The sequence below is a fragment of the Lepisma saccharinum genome, chromosome 17 (assembly GCF_977018435.1).
Source record: "Lepisma saccharinum chromosome 17, izLepSacc3.1, whole genome shotgun sequence".
Taxonomy (NCBI): domain Eukaryota; kingdom Metazoa; phylum Arthropoda; class Insecta; order Zygentoma; family Lepismatidae; genus Lepisma; species Lepisma saccharinum.
In genome coordinates, this window is record NC_139245.1 from 8,217,930 (window position 1) to 8,238,927 (window position 20,998).

Consider the following 20,998-nt stretch of genomic DNA (forward strand, 5'->3'; position numbering starts at 1 on the left):
ACGTACATAGACAATAATATTATTGGTTTCATGGTTTAGTGCTCAAGTTAAACAGTTTTCACAAATAAAATTTAACTTGTTTTTTTATGTTTAAATATAGGAACAAGTTAGCATAACTTTCACAGTCAAATTTTAAAATGTTCTTTAAGAAAATGAAAATTACTGTCCAAAGCAAGTGTGTATTTAGGGGCAGGGATTGGGTGTCCAGGAGACATGCCTGCATGGTGCCCCCCCCCCCCCCCCCCACACACACACACTGGAACAAGAACACTCCACAAAAGCATTTACCTTTCTCTTAATCTGATCTAACAGGTATGGATGTCCTTGAAGAAAATATTGGTGAGCAAACTCCATCTCATCTTTCTCTACCTTTAAGCCTCCGGATTCCACTGACACAACTTTATGAAATCCATCTAGAAAACAAAAGATAATGCATTAGTTGCTCTTAGTGAAGTGGATATTTTTAAAGGTGTTCCTATCCTCAACCCTGCTTATAAATACATGAACACATACATAAAATAAATACAAAAAGGAGATCTTATGAATAGCTGTGAAGAAAAGTGAAGTCTCTTATTGTTACAAACAATTACCTTACTTATTTATATTTGTATAAGGAACAAACAATTAATTTATCATGATGTACACAACAATTAATATTCAAAACATTTTGAAACATGTTTTTCCTGGTAGCAAAGTATATATTTTTCAAAATGAAACCATTGAATGCAAGAAAATCTACATTTTGTATCATGTGTCTTAACGTTTTTTTAGACCTTCCTGCTGTCCAACCATTATTCATTATTATTGAAAACACTCTTCCAGTTGGTGAATGCAATGAATGTAGTCAATAACAAATTCCTTTTTCAACACATTTAACTAGAGGAAATTTCTACAATTTCACTTTAATTGTTCTACTGGTAATATTCTTGCAACATGCATATTTTTGCTTTCTACTTTCAAAGCAAAATAAACATAACCCATGTTTATATTTATGACAGCTAAACAGTACATCTTATCCAGCTTTCTGGATTCAGAAAGTTAAATATGGCTACACTGAATTTGTAGTTTTTCCAAATTCTCAATGTTCACAGTTGCATAAATAAGCATTAAATAAACATTTTACAGGTGAAAATAATATCACAACCCTGTATTTCATACTATTTAAAACCTCCCCATTAGGACATACGGCTAGCATATCAATTTTCATCTTCCTACCTTCAAAGATTAAACCTAAGTATGGCAACCCTGCATTTTTTGGTCTTCTAAAATATCCTTCTTTTGATATATCTACAGCAACATTAATACCCAGCATACCTATTTTCAACTTTCTACCTCCAAAAATTGGAAATTTGAATTGAGCAACCGTACATTTCGAATTTCCTCTTAGGCTATATCCACAAAGAAGCACATACATCCAACATATCAACTTTTAACTTTAACTTCAAAAGAAAAAAAAAGATATGGCAATAATGACACCAGCATAGTATTTTGCATGAAGCAGCTTTGTCTTGTCCCATGTACACAATTCATCACTTTTCCTCTGTGCGCACTACACCACGTCTTCAGTCTTTCAAAAGTCTGACTGATTCCTGCTGTAGTTTAGCCCAATATAATTATATTGAATCAATATTTCAAACAACAATTCGCCTCGCCATGATTTAAATTGTAACCTTGAACTGAAATGCAAAACTGCTTCCTGCAGCAGAGTGAACCAGAATGGTCTGAGGACTGGGAGTTTCAGTTCTGAATAGAAACTGGCAATATGAATTATAGTTCAACACTGCAATATGTATCAGATTCCTATTTTACATGGCCGAAGTTGAACTGATATTGGGAGAAGTGATTTCAGTTCAACCCAAACCAGACGTGAACTGAAATGAGTTTAAGTCACAATCCCTGCTCCACCGAAGAAATATTTTCTCGAATCGAATGTCCCCAAACATTAAGTGCTGACCCAGCATCGCGTGGTGTGCCAAGCTGATATGGTGTAAAATTGTGTTCAACAAAAATAAAGGATTGTAATATTTAAGTACATATATATATATATATATATATATATATATATATGTACTTATATATATATATATAAACATGTTCACACTATTGAAAATATAACAAAAAAAAAGAATGCTAGTGGCGTTATGAAAGTGAGGTGACTTATCTTTTTTTTTCTTAATTAATTCCCAAATACATTTTGATTAATTTCAAAGAGAAGCTCATTTCTGTACTCGTGACTAATTGGCATTATATACAATAATAGGATGGAAGTAGCATGCACTAGTCTTTCAAACAATAATGAATTGACTTGAAATTTGTTGATAAAATCAGTCCAAATCTTCAAACTTCCCTTCCATGGGAGGAGTTTACTTGCAGTAAAAATAATAGTATCTTCAGAGTTTTATTTACATTTCAGTTGCAGATTTGTTTCACACAAAAAGGGAATATGCCGACCAAGACAATTTTCATTTGTCAAGAGCGAGAAGGCGAAGTACCTTCAAATTTAGTGTCTCTCAGCTTCAGCACAAAGAATAACAAAGCATATACCCTTGCTTTCCTTTTTTTATGCTAAGTAAACTGATGAGTAGGCGATGTATCGCTAATTTAAGTTTAGCTTTTTTTCTTCTTCTATTCTAATGTGATCACATTTGCACAAGAAATGAATGTGAAGTTAAGATTCAGTAATATATAAATATTTTGGAAGTGCCAGGCCCTGTGCGGTGGTGCACATTGCACATTCCTAACAGCGGGCCTGACCTCTATTACATTAAGAATTTAACTGATCCACATCAGAGGCTGTTTTATCTGACAAGTTCTAATGCAAACTTAATCTGCGACACAAGTTCCAATGCTAAATTAATCTGTGAAGTAGCTCTGTACATGTAGGTAAATCAGTCTATGCTTCTCACAATGTGGAACTAAAGGTGCGGATGAGATTCAGAATGCCAGCAAACATCTAGCAGTATCTTAATGCTACTACAACATCTCTTGAATTAAATAATTGAAGTACCTTATACAGACTTTGTTAACAATACTAAAATACTTACACATATTCAGTTGCCGTACAAAACTTGCCATATTGTTGTGTTTATAATACAAAGGTAGAAGTTCCCGAGCAAATTGGGACTGATTACGTATCAGGAAGCTTGTTCCAGTCTAAAAGAAAGAAGAAAACTCGTTAATGATTTCAGCATCATAAACTCCAACAAAAATAATTGGTACCCTTGACCATTTGTACTCCCTCGAAAATTACAAAACAGTATATCTATTGTTATTATTAATAAGTGCCCTTTGACAAAGTAATATGTTTCCCTATTGTTACTATGGGATAAATTGAAGATAGAAGGCTATAAATCTGCATAGCCTCATAGAGTGGACCTTTCTCATGCTTCCCTCCATATTTGGTTCATTCATTGCCCATAGTGATGATGCTAGAAGCAAAATTTCTGAAATTATTCCATAAGCTGGCAACACTGTCACTTCACACAATGTTTCTGATTTCCATGAAACTATGCATGGTTGTAGAAATGTATCTCCATTTCAATGGTTGCATTTTAAGAACCTTTCTACTTATTCAAATCTTCACAACACAGTGATTAGGCACGGTCACGGTTTGCCTCTCAGACTGTATTTATATTTATATTATTATAATTAATATTAGAGATGTTTTCAGCCCTGAAACTAGATATTTTGGCACCCTGCGCAGGATTGTTTATTATAAATACATGTTATTATTCCGATTTAATGATACATGTGAGCACAAACATAAAATACTACACTCGTTATTTTAAAAACCAATGCACAAGATTCCCAAAGTAAATGTGTTTGCTGCAGTGTCTAAATCAAAGGTGCACAAGTCCCTTTATCTTCGTAGAGAACACTGTGATGAGGAATGTAATTCCTCGATATGCTGCACTTGTGGTTGTTTCCACAAGTGAAAGAGGATTCCAATAACTTTGCATTCCAATTTGATGGGGCACCGGCCCATGGGCACACTGAGGTGTGTCGCTACCTGAACAAAGAACTCCCACGCCGTTGGATTGGGCGATGTGCTGAAGATGACTTAGCACTTTTCCTACATCTCCCGACCTAACAGTTGGTGATTTTTTACTTTGGGGGCACTACCAACAACTTTGGTTGAGCTGCAGGATCGCATTACAGCTGGGTGATTCCACGGTGATGTGTGTGACTTTTGTACGAAAATTCTAAAATAAATGTATTTCTAATTCATATATTTGTGAATAAAATCACTTGCTTTTTTCCCCCCTACATTATTTTGGAGTAAAGGCCACATAATGACCATGGAATATTCCAGCAATTGTTCGTAGAATGTGATTGTTGCGTGAAAATCAGTGTGTGATGCCTTTGTGCAGTGAAAAAACATCTTGGAGTCATTGACATGCAAACTCTCTGAAGTGTCTTATAGTATGTTTGCAGGTATGGTTTTTATGCCCTTTCTTCTCTTGTGACAAAATTATGTTTCTTGTGACGTGCGAGACATAATTTTGGTGACTCAAATTTTGCCAACTCTGATTAGGCTGAATAATTTAAAAACAGCATGTTCAGAAAAAAAATATTTCATTGACAAACTGGAAAACATAAAAGAGGTACTTTCCGACCTACATGGCGGAGTGGTTAGCACAGCTTGCTACGATGCCAGGGGTCCCAGGTTTGAGTTCCAGCCTGGGCACGGATGTTCTTTGTGAGTGTCCCTTCATCAGTTTCATCATATCATCACTCATCCTCATCTTCGCTATTAGCCAAAATAGGCAGGAAAACAGAAGTAAAATCAATCAATCAATGATTAAGATATCAACTGACATGTCCAACAAAATAATTTTGATGTGATATAATACCTAAACTTATAATTCAACATAACACTTTCGCAATGCTTGTTTACTTAAATTCCATTGAATTTAAACTGGGGTCATGTGAACCATGTCAAGTGAACCAAATTTTGGTCAATTTTGAACGTGACTATCTCTGATTTTATTCATTCTTAGTTGTTATGAAGTACCACCTAAGGTAGGATAAACTGCAAAATTGCAGATTTGCATCTGTTGTAGTTCTCCAGTTGGAACCCTCTGAAATATGGAAAAGAGCACAATTTTCGGCACACATGCAAATCACAAAAAAATGCATAAATCAAGCTAGAACTCACATAGAAGGTTGGGATAAGAACCAAACTATTGCTTTTGCTATGAACTTTAATTAGATATATCACATGACTTCTTTTCAATTCCTTTTCATTTCAAGGTCATTCAAACGTCTTTTGAAAATTGAATTTTTCAAAAACCTATATCTTGAAAATTTTTAAAAATACATATTTCAACATCAAGTCTTAGAAGTTTTGTTATGGTATCGCAATCGGATCATAGTTTTTGACATGTATAAACAAATACCATATACTAGGTCAGACCATATGACACGGGAATAATGCAATGTAAATTCCATTCATTTGTAAAGGGACTATTGGCTAAATGGTAAACTGGTAAAATAATGGGTATGTAGGAAAGGGGGCGTAACTTGGGATCTCGCTTTTTTTTGTAGGGGAAGGGCAAGTTGTTAACAAATATTTGTTTTAAAAAACTTAAAAAGGTTAAATTTAATATTTAACATATATTTTAAGTACCCCTTGTTCCTCCAGTTATGCCCCTGATTTAGGATGGCTATGGGTGCAATATTATGACCAACCGCAGTCTGAAAGCATGTCACAATTAGTTAGCCAGGGAATGCAAGTCTGACCATGTTCAAACATGCTTGCTGTTTCCATCAGCCAGCATTCAGTTGTGCCTTCACTCCCCTGCAGTGAAGTTGCTCTTTGCACAGCTTACATAAAGACTATGTATTTCTGCAAGTTAAGTAGTGGGTTCAGTAAATGGGTTATTATTACAGATATTAGACATTGTGTGAGTATTGTTATTCTCCAGTATGGATGAAAAAGTAAGTGAAACAGCAAAGATTAACCCTTTTAAGAAAGACAGACACCAGAGTGTTAAAAGAAGTCTCCGGCCTGTTGCTGCATGGATGTGCGACATGTCAGATATCATTGTGGCAGGTATGAAAATTTGTGACAGTTGTAGGAAACAAATGAAGTTGCAACAGGTTACAAATCAGGAGGCAGATGACTGCTCACTACCCAGTAGCAGTAGTCCAGGGTCTAGTAATGTTGATGAAGCATTTGTGTCCGTAGATGTCAGTTTAGAGTATTTGAATAACTCTCTAATCTCTCTAGAAGAATCACCTGTTGCTAAGAGAAAATTGCAAACGAAATCATACAGTGATAAAAAATATAGGAAAATAAAAAGATGTTTGAGAGAAAAGATACTAACAGAAGCAAGAACAGATGCAGAGGAAACTGTGGAAAAAATGCAGAATGTGAAATGATCAGTCAGCTAAAACAAAAGTTTCAAGATAATATGAGTGCAAGTGAAAAATTGCAGATTTTAACAGCACTACCTAAAAGCTGCTCATGCAATAAAATACGAAGAGAATTTCAGGTTAGCAACAGAATGGCAAGAAAAGCGAAAGCATTGATTAAATAAAAGGGTATTTTGGCAACACGTAATCCTAAACCTGGAAAGGTTTTAAATGAAGCTGTCATTGAAAAGGTAATCAGTTTCTATAACAGTGATGCTGTCAGCTGTCTTATGCCTGGAAAAAATACTGTTTCAATAAAAACAGGCGACTGTAGAAGTCATGTTCAAAAGAGGCTAGTGTTGGGCAACTTGAAGGAACTGTACAAGTTGTTCAAAAGCTAAAATCCTACTGATAAGATTGGATTTACAAAATTGTGTCTTGGCAGGTGGAAGTGGTACCCACACAGTCTGAGTTTTTAGAACACATCAAAATATAATACTAATGATACAAGTGCTAAAATCCAAGAAAATTACACTGAATGATGGCACAGTTGTAAGAGACTATACATTGTGTTTAGCGCAGATAATGTGTATAGTGCCAGGTACAGCATGCCACCTTAATGAATGTCCTTTGTGTCCCGGTGTAGATAATTTGAAAGATGAGTTACAGTTGCAGCTAGATAATGAACCGATAGACTACATTACATACAAGCAATGGGTATCTGTTGACAGATGTAATTTAGTAACATTCACTAAAACTGCAGATGAGTTTGTAGAATCTTTATGTGAACAGTTATTAGTTTTGAAGAGACATTCTTTTATTGCAAGGAAAGAGACAGATTATTACAATCACTTCAAGCAGAACATTGAAGAAAATGAGGCTGTGGTATGTATGGACTTTGTGGAAAATTATTCATTTGTAGTACAAGATGAGCCCCAGTCTTCTCATTGGAACAATGGGCAAGCAACTATTTTTCCAATAGCAGTCTACTACAATGATCTAAAATTCAAAAGTATTGTATGTATCTCTGATTGTCTGCAGCATGACACTGTTGCTGTTCATTTATTTAAAAAAAAACCTATCTCTCATCTTAGATTGGTACTGATTAGAGAGTTGAAACAAATTTACTACTTCTCAGATGGTTCAGCTGCGCAGTTCAAAAACTTCTCAAACATTTGCCACCATGTTAATGATTTTGGAGTAGCGGCGGAGTGGCATTTTTATGCTATAGCTCATGGGAAAGGGGTGTGTGATGGTCTGGGCAGTACTGTGATAAGACTTGCAGGAAGGGCAAGCCTGCAACGGCTCTATGATGATCAAATAATTACATCATCACAGCTGTTTACATGGTGTGAGGAAAACATAGACTCTATACAGTTCTTCTTCTTCAATGAAAAATTACACAATGAAGAACAAACAATACTTGCAGATAGATTTCTGTCTGCGAAACCGATACCAGGTACACATAAATTCCACACTTTCATCTCGGTGTCTTATGCATTGTTGGTGACAAAGGTATTTTCAACAAATGAACAGTCATGCAGTTTTACTATGTTAGTAGCAGGTGTGAAACAGAGGCTGCAACTGGCAGAAGTGAAAGGATATGAGAGAACAACAATCATTGGTGGCTTGCTGTAGTCTTGGACAAGAATGGGGCTGCAAATATGGTGGAAGTTGAGTTTATGCACCCTGCTGGTCTTTCTCCATTATTTAATTTCAAAAGCGACTATGCATATAAACTACTAAGTGCCTGTCTCTCAGATTCTCACCCTTGTGGTCGCCGTAGTTACTACCTTTCAAAGGAAGAAATGCATGCAGCAACCATGCCTCTTGAAAATTACCGTACAGTAAATTAAAGTTGTTGCCATGAAAGAAGGGAAGGTATGATAATTATGTTTTCCTTGTAGTGTGTAATGAATAGAGCCCGGATTTATAAGCGAAATGCATATTCTTTTCCAGACTTCTAATGGTAAGAAGAAAGGTTATACTTCGTATTACATACCTTAATGACCTATTTAACTAAAGTTGAAAGTGCTTATAAATGCTTATTTCTGCAGGAAACGGTTATGCTTGCTTATTTTATGATTTTGGTTTAAAATAGCATATTTTACTCAAATCTGTCATATTTCAATCACACTACGGCATTGGGATGACGAGATCAATGCTTCTAAGTAGCTGCACGAGAGAAACAGCATCCTAGAAAAGGTACAGTGCATCCATAATCATTTTTCCAAATTACCTGATATTATAACACAGTTGAAAGCTCGAAATAATACATTGCAACGTTCGCTGTCTCTTATTGATGAAATTTCAGTAACGTTGTCTTCAGAAACTCACGGTGTTGGTAAAATTGTGTCCGACAAGCTCAGTCAAGAATTATTGAAAAATCCCGGTTACAAAACACTGTTCCAAATTTATAACAAGATTTCTGGTGAAGAAACACGACATTGAAGAGGAATTCACCGAAGAACTTTGGTGTTTTTCACACGCACCTGTGATGTCATGCTACGTGGAAAGAACGTTTTCACTGTACAAATCATTCTTCACCGACAGACACAGGAGCTTCACACAAGAAAATCTCAGGATGATCTTCCTTACATACTTGAACAGCTTTGAATAAGTTAAGAAATCTAATAAACAAATATTTTTTCAGATTTCCATGTATTTGTTTATGCTTATTTTGGTGCTTATTATTTTTATTTTTTGTGCTCATTAACTTGCTTATTTTACTGTTTGATTGTGCTTATAAATCCGGGCTCTAGTAATGAACTTTTAGATTTAACTCTAATATTCCCGTATCATATGGTCTTACCTAGTGTATAGTATTTGTTTATACATGTCAAAAACTATGATCTGATTGCGATCTCATAACAAAACTTCTAAGACTTAATGTTGAAATATGTATGTTTCTATGTGTATTTTTTAAAAATTTTCAAGATACATAAAGGTTTGAATGACCTTGAAATGAAAAAAAATTGAGAAGTAGTCATGTCAAATATCTAATTAAAGCTCATAGCAAAAGCAACAATTTGGTTCTTATCCCAACCTTCTACGTCAATTCTAGCTTGATGTATGACTTTTTTTGTGATTGCATGTGTGCAGCAAATTGTGCTATTTTTCAAACTTTAGAGGGCTCTAACTAGAAAAGCACAACAGATAAAAATCAGAAATTTAGCAGTTTTTCCTACCTTAGGGTAGTACTTCATGACAATTAAGTATGAATAAAATTAGAGATGGTCAGGTGTTTTTCATTGGTTCACTTGACATGGAATGACCCACTGGTCACATGAACTTGTAACAATAGGAGGAGACATTATTTTACAATGTTAGTGACTGTGTACATAATTTTGTCCTCAGCAGCTGACCATTTCCAATAGTTTCCAGATGGAATCATTGCGGATCCCAATCTCTCTTGCAGATCAGTGTCGATAGCTATCACTTCACCTGGGTAAACACTCTACATACCAGTCGCTCATCTGAATATTGTTGGGTAGAACATTTTGTGGGGGTATCCTTGTGCTAATGAAACTCAAAGAGTTGAATACGAGAGGTGTACAATTCCATCTTATTAGCTTGAAACAACATGGATTTTGTTTGTATTTCTGGGTAAAATGGCACATTACCTATCCATTTATGGACAATGGGCATGATGTGGTCTATCTCCGATTGAGAAACATGCATGACAACTTCATTTTCAATATGTTAGTAGCTGCACATGCAAAGTCTACAGAAGACTAAACGATAGCAATCATTATTTTTTCTCACGACTGCCTGTCTCACCAGATATATTGCTCTTCCAACAATCCCGTCTACTACTCCATCTCCATGGGATGTAACAGAATATTTCGAGATAAATGAACTCAAACTTATTTAGTAATTTTACCATGAACTTATTTTTAAATTCTGATTAAATATATGTTTATTTTGCAATGCTGATTGACACAATATCAATCAGTATTGCAAGATAAACATATATCTAAAGGTTGTAGCTTGTGTAAGGTAGGTTAAAGAAGTTGTAATTATTAGGGAAAGGAACTTCAGGTAAATAAATGTTTTTTCTGCGATAAGATAGAGACCCTCATTTTTGCAAAAATTCTGATCATAGCCTTATATGTCAACACAGCAAATTTTATTTTACATAAAAACACATATTTTCCAGTTTTCCGTATGTAAATACATATTTTGCGAATTTTCATTTTAAATACATAAAATCGCTCATTGACTTCATCTACCTCGAAATCCTCGAAGGAAAAATGTTTATTCTCCCCACCTCTTTCATATCGAGAGTGCTAGGTTTGTTTTGTCTTTGAACACCCTCGCTGGCAGACTTCTGGCACCTCGCCTACGATCCTATTGGGAGAAAATAGCTGTGAGTAGCTGGGGCTGGCTACACGTAACGATAGCAAGGCTTTTTAATGAAGCAATGCAGCTATTGTGGCCAGAAGGCATAAAATTTGACAATGTTCTTCTCTTGACAGATGCTGCAGCTTACATGCAGTGGTCTTGTCGTTAGCTACCCCAAAATGGTGCACGTTACATGTGTCGCGCATGCGTTGCATAGAATATGTGAAAAGATAAGAGCTCTTTTTCCCAATGTCGATAAACTGGTTTCAAATGGGAAGAAAGTTTTTATCAAGTCGCCTAGAAGAATAGACATTTTTAAACAAAAATGTCCTGAGGTTCCCCTTCCCCCTACACCTGTAGTTACGCGATGCAGATGTTATGCCCAGAACTTTGAAAAAAATTGTATCTGTTGCCCAGAACTTTGAAAAAAATTGTATCTGTTGTAAATGATCTCGACAAAGAAGAATTCTGCAAGAACTGTTGATGGAGCCCTCCTTAAAAGTCGAATTGGCATACATCTCAACAAACCTGTCCATTCTCTCTAATTCCATATGAAAGCTTGAATCGTCCGCGAACACTTTGGCAGCTTCCATTGGTAAAGTCCGTATAGTAGAAACGAAACTGAAAGAACTCACTGGATCTAAATGTCTAAATGTACAGAACTTTTGGGGAAAAACCAAGGTTTTCAAACATTGTGCCAAATTGCATGTGTTTTGGAAGGAGGTGAAGTAGATGAAGAGGAAGCTTTGGAAAACTTCAGCGTTAGTGACATTTCGTGCTTCAAATATGCAAGAATTGTTTCTTGTGACGTGGAGCGATCTTTCTCACAATATAAATGCTTTTTAGAGATAATCGTCACAGATTTACAATGAAGAATTTGGAAAAAACTATGGTGATCCGCTGAAACTCTTCCAAAAAATAGGTCGCTAAGAGGTAATCATTTAGAAACTAATTTCAGGTGTTTAAAATGCATGTTATAGTTTGTTTTTGTTACCAAATGTTTTTATTTTTGTCACATATTTTCCTGTTTTTATCACATATTTTCAACATTTATGACACATAAAAAATAAATATTTCTGAGTTTTTTAGCACATAAAGTTCCGTTCCCTAGTAATTATTACCAACAGGTAGGAGCATATTCTAGTCCCTCACATGTACTTCATTGGTACACATTGATCAATTACAAGATTTTCCCTGGGATTTTAATATTTTCAAATTCCCTGATATTTCCAGGTTCTCCAGGTGTGCGAGAACCCTGAGTTTATCAGTAAAAGCTGGTACATTGTACCTTTTATTTGTCAAACTGTCTTCAAGAGTAGTTAATTTCTCCTTCAGACTTATTTTTATTCCTCTGTTGTAGTGAGTGATACTCTTTTCATGTTACATTTAAAAAACTATTTCTGTATGACAAAATAATTAAGTAATTAGTTAGCTTCTCAAACTGCTGCACAAGTGGTTAACTGTAGTCTTACATGGGCATAAAAAAATGAAACAATCGCTTAAAAATAAAATAAAAAAGGAAGTTTGAAACCTGATTGATTTCCATCCACAGTGGGTTGAATTATTTATTATGAATATGAAACTGCATGAAAATATGGGCATTAAATGAAAAAATACTAAGTGGAAATCATATAACTTAAGACCTTCTGTAAAGCAAGTGCACCTCAACAGTGTTGCCAACTTATGAAAATAAAATTATTCACAGCCTACAAGGAGTGCAGACATTTCATTTATCAGCCGACACGGAATAAGCAGTTGTTTCACTGATGACCTATTGGAAGTTATGCACATATGTAAAAAATGAAAAATCAAAATGTACATCTTGCCTGGTGGCCGATTTTCAGACTCACCACTTCCTGGTTCGAATCCCAACGTACGTGTATTTGTGAGTGTCCCTTCATCAAATGCATCTAATGATCACTCATCCTCATTGTCGGGATAAGCCAAAAGTGAAAGAAAAGAGACGCTAAATAACAAAAAATCAAATACAAAATTTACGTCTAATCCCCCAGGAGGTAAGATGGTTCCGTAGCAAAGGATTAATTTTTCTCTCATTTTTTATTAAAAAAAAACCTTGCTGGAAGAATATGACACATTGAGATAAATTAATTATGTTTTAAAACTGGAGTTTCTTGATTAAATTTATTTGGTGTTTAAAAATGTTATGATTTATTATTAGAGATAATGAAACTAAGCTAAGGAAAGAAGGTGGAAAGATGCAGAAATATTTTGAGGCAGTCAGATTTTATTGTACCCTACATACAAAATCAAAAGCATATTTGGGGGTGAATTTTTAAATATTGTCACATATTTCTTCCCTCTTGTTGAAGTGTTCATTTTAAATCAACCTTCCCCACCTTCACGACCCCACCCTCGCCCTCATCATCCTTCAACCGCAAAAGTATTCCGGAGTGTGAGGATACCTAATGATATCACCATCCGGATAGTGAACACCTCTGGATTATAGATCGGCTCCACTGAATCACATCTTGAAAGTTTCTTATACTTCAATGTGTAGATCTATTAGCTAAAATAGGAATACATTTTTCCATCTTACGTAAAATGAAAGGTCGGGTGAAGTGCGAGTGAACAGTATGTGATGGCCATGCCATTCACGAACAGCTGACATGGAATGATACTTTACTCGAAGTGAGACGGTTTGTTTACAGAGGGTCATAAGGTTCGTGATTCCGACTTTATTTGCCACCTCCACGCCATTTTAATTTCCAACTTTTTAAACTTTGAAATTCTATTTAATTCTCGCCTTCACATATAAGAGTTGCAGGCCACTGGACATTAAAATTGCTCACTGTCGACATTAATAGAGAAATTTAAAATAAGCATTGTAAAAATAAACGAAACACAATGGAGAATTTTCGGACAAGCAAAAATTTTTATGGACACCTAGAAAGAAAAACACTGACGTCAAATCGCACATTTATTAATTTTGTCCGAAAAATTGTATAATACAATACACATCATACATGTACATGGATTATTAATCTGGATTATTTTATTGAATGTCAGGTCCTTCCTGTACATTGCTTACGACGTCCGTCCATGTTTATCAGTTTCATAGCAATGCCTCCGAGAACGTTAACTTTTCCACAACTCCCATAAAACAAATCCTTGCTGATTTCAACGGGAGAAAATGCTGGGAAGTCCAAACTTTAAACTTGTTAGCTCGTTGAGATGCTTGGAGACAGTAGTTGGGATTGCCATTTGTTACCCTTTTAAGATTTACAAACATAAAAGATCAGGTCATGGTCGGGAGTCAACACAAGGTAAGGTTACTAAAGATAATGAATGCCACTGTCATGCTGCTTGACAATAGCATCCTATTCAACTACAAAAATTAAAATAAATTTGCCTATAACAATGAATTGTCACGTTTGGCATACAATAAAAACACTAATAGAAACTTTACATCGATTATCAACTAAAAATTGATCATACGTACAGGACTCCAACAAATTAGGTCATTTGTTGAAGAATCAGTAACCAGCTTCCACAATTTGGCAAGAAATGCAGGAACATTGGCTCCAATCTCCGTTACAGAATGCATTTTGAAAAAATGCGCTTATAAACAAGATACAAAACGTAAATATTTCGCTTCTTCCCAAAAACAGCCAAACATGGCACCAAACAAACTGTTATGGCGATGCAACAAATGCGTTTGGCTCATGCGCAATGAAAACTAACATGACTCACATGTATATTGATATCGAATAATTATCGATACTAGCCCTAATCGAGTATTTGCAATTCTCGAGATGATGCAACACCAACTGCGAGACGGAAATTCGTTGGCTCGGAAAGGAAATTTTATAAATTTGTTGTGTGATTAAAAAATAATAATTTCCCGAAGTTTTTCTAATAATAACACTTGAAAGCTTTCGATTAGTCCTAGAAATATTCCGTCCCGATAACAACTTCGGAAAATCCAGATTTCGAAAAAAATAAGTTTCCAAAATTCCGGAGTGCCGACTGCTCATGGACACACAAATTTACGTGAATCTTACTCTGAAATAAATACATATACAGGATCTCTTTTTCGAACTCCTAGCTCATTCAATAGATGTATTTCCCCAAAACATAGGACCAGCCTTTTTAGCATTGCGGATTGACGTTCGTCTTGGGGGGGGGGGGCTCAGCAAAATCAGCCTCGAGCTCCCACTATGTGGGCGCTATATAGCTTCTATGATATAGCTTCGCACAGAAACAGCAACAAGGAAGCACACAGTGTAACATGCCCAGCAGGATACCCCCCTTAGTGAAAATCACGAGTGAAAGTGAATTGTGAATGTCCCATCTTGTTGTATACGCTATTTGGTCACCACAGAGGCACAGACTACTTTATTTGTATTCTGTGGCGTTTTTGTTTACTTGCAATGCAACTATTTGCTGATCAAAAATGAGAAAAAATGGCGTTGAGCTTGTGTTCGGCTACGAGGTTTTTCGGATCGTGATTGTGTTATCCGGTTTTTATTTCGTAGTTATTACGTGTTTGACTATAAAATACCTCTTGTGAGGTATTCGAAGTGAAAATTAATTTGGATTTATTAACTTAGTGTGTGTATTTGTGTAAATAAGAGTATAGTAGTGGTAACGATAAACTGACTCACCTGAACCATAGAGGAGTTAAGGAGTAGAGGTGGAAGCTACATTTAAACCTCGCTGCGCTTTGAAATTGCATTTCCATCGGTGGCCAGTAGATGGCGCGGCCGTCTTCTTTTGCTGTTTCCAGCACAAATTGGGGGGAGAGCTCTTTCGGTGACAGTCACGTGGGTTTCAAACGTCCTTATTGGTCAGATCTCTTGTATCCCAGCAAGGCTGTTAACAATGGCAAGGGCTTTTTCGCTGGTTCCCTTCCAAGCACCGCTGTTAGGGGTGGGGTGAAGAGATGGGATGGGTGATGCCTGCGTTTCCGCCACCGCAAAGTTCTTCGGAATCTTTTACTCGAAAGTAAGGTTGCCTTTCCTATGCAATTGTTAACAGATTCTTTGAGTGTTTATTTGAAGGCGAAATTGGGAATGTAAAATGTAGACATTTTCAACTGGCGCCTGAATTTTCAAATTCAGTTCTCAAAAAATATGTAATTTTCGCTTGTTGAAATAACGAGTACAGTGTGTGTTTTTTCTATATCGTGTATCATTAAATCAGAATAACAAACATACCAATAAATTCTTCAGATTTACTTGAAAGAGGCCTCCCCGATGGCGCAGTGGTAACGTCGCCTTGTAATCAAGGTGTTCGGGGTTCGATACCCGGTGGAGGCACATAGTGGTTCGGATACCACTTTAAACTGTAGGTCCTGTCCCGATTAGCCTTACATTGCATAAAATGGACTTAAAACACCAAATCAATCAATTAATTTAAAGTAAGACTTCGACCATATCGCTAACACTAAGCCCCATGGTTTCAAGTGCCGGACCCAGTGGCCGAGTGGTTGGCAGACCCTGTGGCCGAGTGGTTAGCAGAGCGCGCTGCAACGCCAGGGGTTCAGGGTTCGAGTCCCGGGTAAGGCATGGGTATTTGTGTCCGTCCAGATAATAAGAAATGAAAATTGAGCTAAAATGAGAAATGAAACACAGTGAATAAAAGTGAAAAACAGCGAAAACTACCGCTTAGGGATATTCCTTCAAAAAAAAAAAAAGTGGTTATCTCATCGCGCTGCAATGCTAGGGGTCCCGAGTTCGAATCCCGCTCAGGTTTGGATGTTTGTGTTTGTCCGAATAATGAGAACCAATGTGAATACAGTGAAACTTGACATGTGTAAAAGATTGTGAAAAATGTGTGAATGACGGGGGATACTGCCGATTAGGGGCATTCCTTTTTTTTAAAAAAAGAAAACGAATAGCACATCGCGCTGCGACGCCAAGGGTCCCGCGTCCGAATCCCGCTCGGGCATGGTTGTTTGTAAATGTCCATTCATCAATTTCATAATTTTATCCCTCATCCCCATCTTCGTAAATTAGCCAAGAGGCACAAAACGCGAAGTAAAATTTAAAAAAAAAAAAAATGAATCAAATCAACCATGGTTTAAAGTGCATCGCCATTATTTTAATTTATCAGTCGTGGCGAAGTCTGAAACGTTATTAAAGGTAGTAACAGTTTTTTGAAGACACCCTTCTGACTTTTTAAAACATATATCTTTTTTCCTTTTCTTCTAGCCTTTCGGAATCCCGATTCAAATTTACGAAATGTCCTTCGTTCCCTAGATATTTAATTTCTTCATATAATTCCGATTCTACGCATTCGCACACACTACTGTCTCAAAGAAGAATGACTCGAAAATTGTTGACACTCTGGCATAGTTGTAAAATGTGGCAAAATGCCCCTTCCCCGTCTGCGGGAAACTTCATTCTCCTAACCAAGTAATTTGCACTGGAATTCCAAATGATGAAGGCCCTCAGCAGCACTGAGCAAAAGGAAAAAATGACGATGACTCATAACTGAAGTACAAACTGGTGGCGGCCACCTCTTTCACCGGCGGAACAATCATTTATTGACTGCAACAATCTTTACTCGCCTCCGCCGCACAAGAAATGAAAATGAAATGAATAACGTGATTCACATAATTTTTGTCTCACTTTGCTCGAAATAAAATTATTTCTTTAAGATAGGGTGACCATTCGTCTCGTTTTGACCGGAACAGTCCCGTTTCATATGCGTGTCCCAGTTGTCCCGTCGATAAAAAAAAAAAGACACTATTTATCCCGTTTTATAAAAGTCAAGGAGTTAGCTTGAAAACCAAGTTCCTGTGTCTTGACAGAAATTCAAAACACAAATCCCGCGTTTCGTGTTAGATATTGATAAGTGATGCAACTTTTTCAGGGAGTTCTGCAAATACTTCTGGCACTCGTCTACTTCAGCGTAGGACTAACATCAAAGGTTGATCAGAAGAGTCCAGAAACACTATGTAGTCAAACCGGGATTATAAAAATTAATAGCTCTAGACAACGAGAGCTCATATTTTACATATATATTGTTCATGATGTATCATTTATGTGATACATACTATAATAAATAATAAAAAAGGTAAAGTGCTCCCCTGTGCTTTGCACCATGCCATGAATGCGTATAGGGGGTGTGGAATTAGGGCCCCACACTTTCTTGATCTCGGCCGAAGCTTGGAGTGATGTGATCAGCACCACACCCCTGGCCGCCTTTACCCCCCAGAGTTTCCTCCAGGTTTCCACTCTATACAACGCTGGGTGATCGCCGGAGCCTCATGAACAGGTGGAAAAAGTCCCGGTTATCCCCCACCGGGGATCGACCCCGGGCCTCTCGCATGGTAGTCAGACGCCATACGGACTTTTTTATACGCGTATATAATAAAGGAATACCCCTATTCGGTAGTCTCCCTCGTCATTCACACACTTTTTCTCAACATTCATACATATCAGTTTTTCCCTTAATTCTCGGTTTCTCTCAAACATGCAAGTCCTAGCCGGGATTCGAACCTGGCACCCATGGCTTCGTAGCGTGCTATGCTAACCACTCCGCGAATACCGACTGAGCTACCGCGGCTACTATAATAAATTATAATTATAATGATACGTTAATGACAATTAATGACAATAATTTTATAATTAGTCCTAACCAATTTTTCAGGAGGGGGTAAAGTGACCGCCTTGGAATGTCTCGTTCTTGGGTCAAAATATTACGGTAACCCTACTTTAAGAGCAACATCAAAACGTAGTTGACCATGTTTTTATGTTTAAATTTTTGCAGCTTTTAAAAATTACGATATACCTACTATTGATGAAATCCTATGAGCAATACTTGTAGTTTCCTCGACCACTATAAATTTTTAATTCACCATACTCCTAAAAACGTGTAAAATTATTGCTTTTTTTATTTTATGTTATTTATTTTATTTTCTTGAAGAGTGTCAATTGTCAATTCAACCTGTATGTGGAGTGAGTTGACTATATGTTCAGGGTCGGTTGACAATACTTGTCAACTTACCTTTGAAATGCCTTAAAATTACAGATTGCAAAAATGTGATCTAATGAACAGCATAAATGTTCCAAACCAGGGTTCAAAATCCGGGAGGACGGGGGGGAGGGGAATTTCCCCCACCAACGATCTTGTCCTGAAATTTCCCCCAATTAGTTTGAGATTCGAATATACATGACTGGAATAATATCGAGAACATACAAAAAGAACTGACAACAAAGACTCTCATCTCTAAGAACACTGAACCCAGCTATCTCCAGAACACAGAAATTAGATCGACTTGTTACTTCTTCTCCATTTCTCATCGTCTTTCGTTAGCAACCACGAAGTATATAGATATATTAATAAGACACGTAATAGCATTTATATGTGAATTTTATACAGGAAACTATTATCTTCTTAATATCTCTTAATTTTTGTCCTTCCTCCCTTACGCAAATCATTGTTCGTCAATTTGCAATTACATTTTGAATGAAAGACAGTATCTTTTATAATATAATTTGATTACTTAATAATTGACACACATTTAATGACATTATATAGTATATTGTGTGTGTGTGTCTGTTTGTCTGTCTGCTCCTTCCCCCCCCCCACACCAATCTGCAGTGATTTCACACCCTGTTCCAAACTAAAGAAAAAAATAACGATTACTACTCAATTTTTTACCCAGTGTTTTGACGCATATTCACAGAAATCTGCAATGTTGCCCATTCTCGTCTGGTAGGAAAAGGACACAATTTGGAAACTCACCCCAGTCTCCCCCACCCCCTACCTACTGATTGATTTCATTTTTGATTTTGATTTGCTTTATTTTTCTTCGCTTTTTGTGCCACTTTTGGCTAATTTGCGAAGATGGAGATGAGTGATGACATGATGAAATTCATGAATGGACACACTGACTTAAACAAAACACTAGAAGTGATAATTAAATGAATGAGCATTTTCTGCAAAGGCAAAACTGTGAAATAATTGGTAATCATTTTTATGAAGTTGTTTCCTGCTATAGCTGTATTTCTTACGAGACAAGAAGTATTCTCATCATTGATTATTATAGTGTCAGTTATTAAATAATACCTCGCTGTCGTATCAAAACAACTCACAAAGAAAACATTACAGGAAAAGTTGTTCTCCTTGATTTTGCCTACGAGTTGAGAGAGTTCAGTTATGTTGTATTCTGCATACGTCGCTTAAACGTAACTTTAAAACTAAACTAAACTTCGCGACGCAACAGCCCTGTACCCGGTGGAGTAACATAGTGGTTCGGATATATCTTTAAACTGTAGGTCCAGTCCCGATTAGCCTACCTGTGTATAAAGTGGAGTTACTCAAACTCAATCAACAGTCCTGCTTGGGCTATGGCTGCCAGAGCGTTCTTCTGTTCATTCGCTGATGCGTGGTCAGCTCATCGAGTCCCATCCCCGCTGTTTTCTGTTATATTATTATTAATAGAAAGCAATAGTTAAATAAAATCTAATTCTTATTAAAAACATTTAACCTATCATTTGATTTCTTGACATTTTAAACCAGTTGCTAAAGAAATAATATTACTGATTTACATGAATAAATGTACGAAATTAATTTCTTTATAAATATTTAATTATTTAATAATTGAGGTATTACATGACTATACCTATAATATACATAGTTTCGGGCTTGGCCCACCTCCTAAAAAATCCTGGATACGGGCCTCACGTAATAAATCATGGGCACGCCACTATTCTTTACATTATGAAACCAAGATTCCTCAATGACTGCAATACGAAACCAACCATATAAGGTAGCATTTAGCGTTCCACCCGCACCGCAAGATCTGGTCCCTTTTCGCCACCACTGAGCAGAAGGACAAAAATACTTTGATTTCTTTCTCCAACATCGGGCTTTTCTGCAACTGATGTAGGTCCAGCCAGTCAATGTCTCAGGCTTAATGAATGTCTTAGGCTAAACCCCATGGTTTCAAGTGCCGGACCCTGTGGCCGAGTGGTTGCCGGACCCTGTAATTGTAAACAGGAGAATCCACTTCACAGCAGAATCGTTGCTAGGTCTTTTGCCAAAATATTGCCTGAAGTACTTTTAACAGATAGTGTTATTTGTCCAAAACAATCAAGATTTTTTATTTTTTTTATTTTAAAATTTTGGGTGCGTCAGCAACAAGGCTATTTTGCACCCGTCACACTATACGGGGTCCAGCCCCTTACCGTTTCACATAACAACTCTAACGTTGCTTAATTAAAATCATAAAATATTAAAATGTTCTGACTTTCGTTAAAAGCCGAGACTGCAAGGAACACTCAGCACAAATAAGGACAAAACACAGGACAACACAAACAAAATT

The 20,998-nt window shown here is 36.6% G+C and overlaps 1 protein-coding gene across 5 annotated transcripts in view; it reads right to left on the minus strand.

Annotated features, from left to right (window-relative positions):
• Hsf (Heat shock factor) overlaps window positions 1–14,376 on the minus strand; it is a 38,580-nt gene extending 24,204 nt beyond the window's left edge. For all 5 annotated transcript variants that reach the window (XM_083138885.1, XM_083138884.1, XM_083138883.1 and 2 more), the window contains exons 1-3: window positions 14,162–14,376; window positions 3,045–3,153; window positions 289–413 (exon numbers count right to left, since the gene is read on the minus strand). In XM_083138885.1, the coding sequence (XP_082995011.1) occupies window positions 289–413; window positions 3,045–3,153; window positions 14,162–14,266 (339 nt within the window). In that variant the 5' untranslated portion in view covers window positions 14,267–14,376. The remainder of the gene's footprint in view (window positions 1–288; window positions 414–3,044; window positions 3,154–14,161) is intronic.
• Window positions 14,377–20,998: the final 6,622 nt, after the last annotated feature.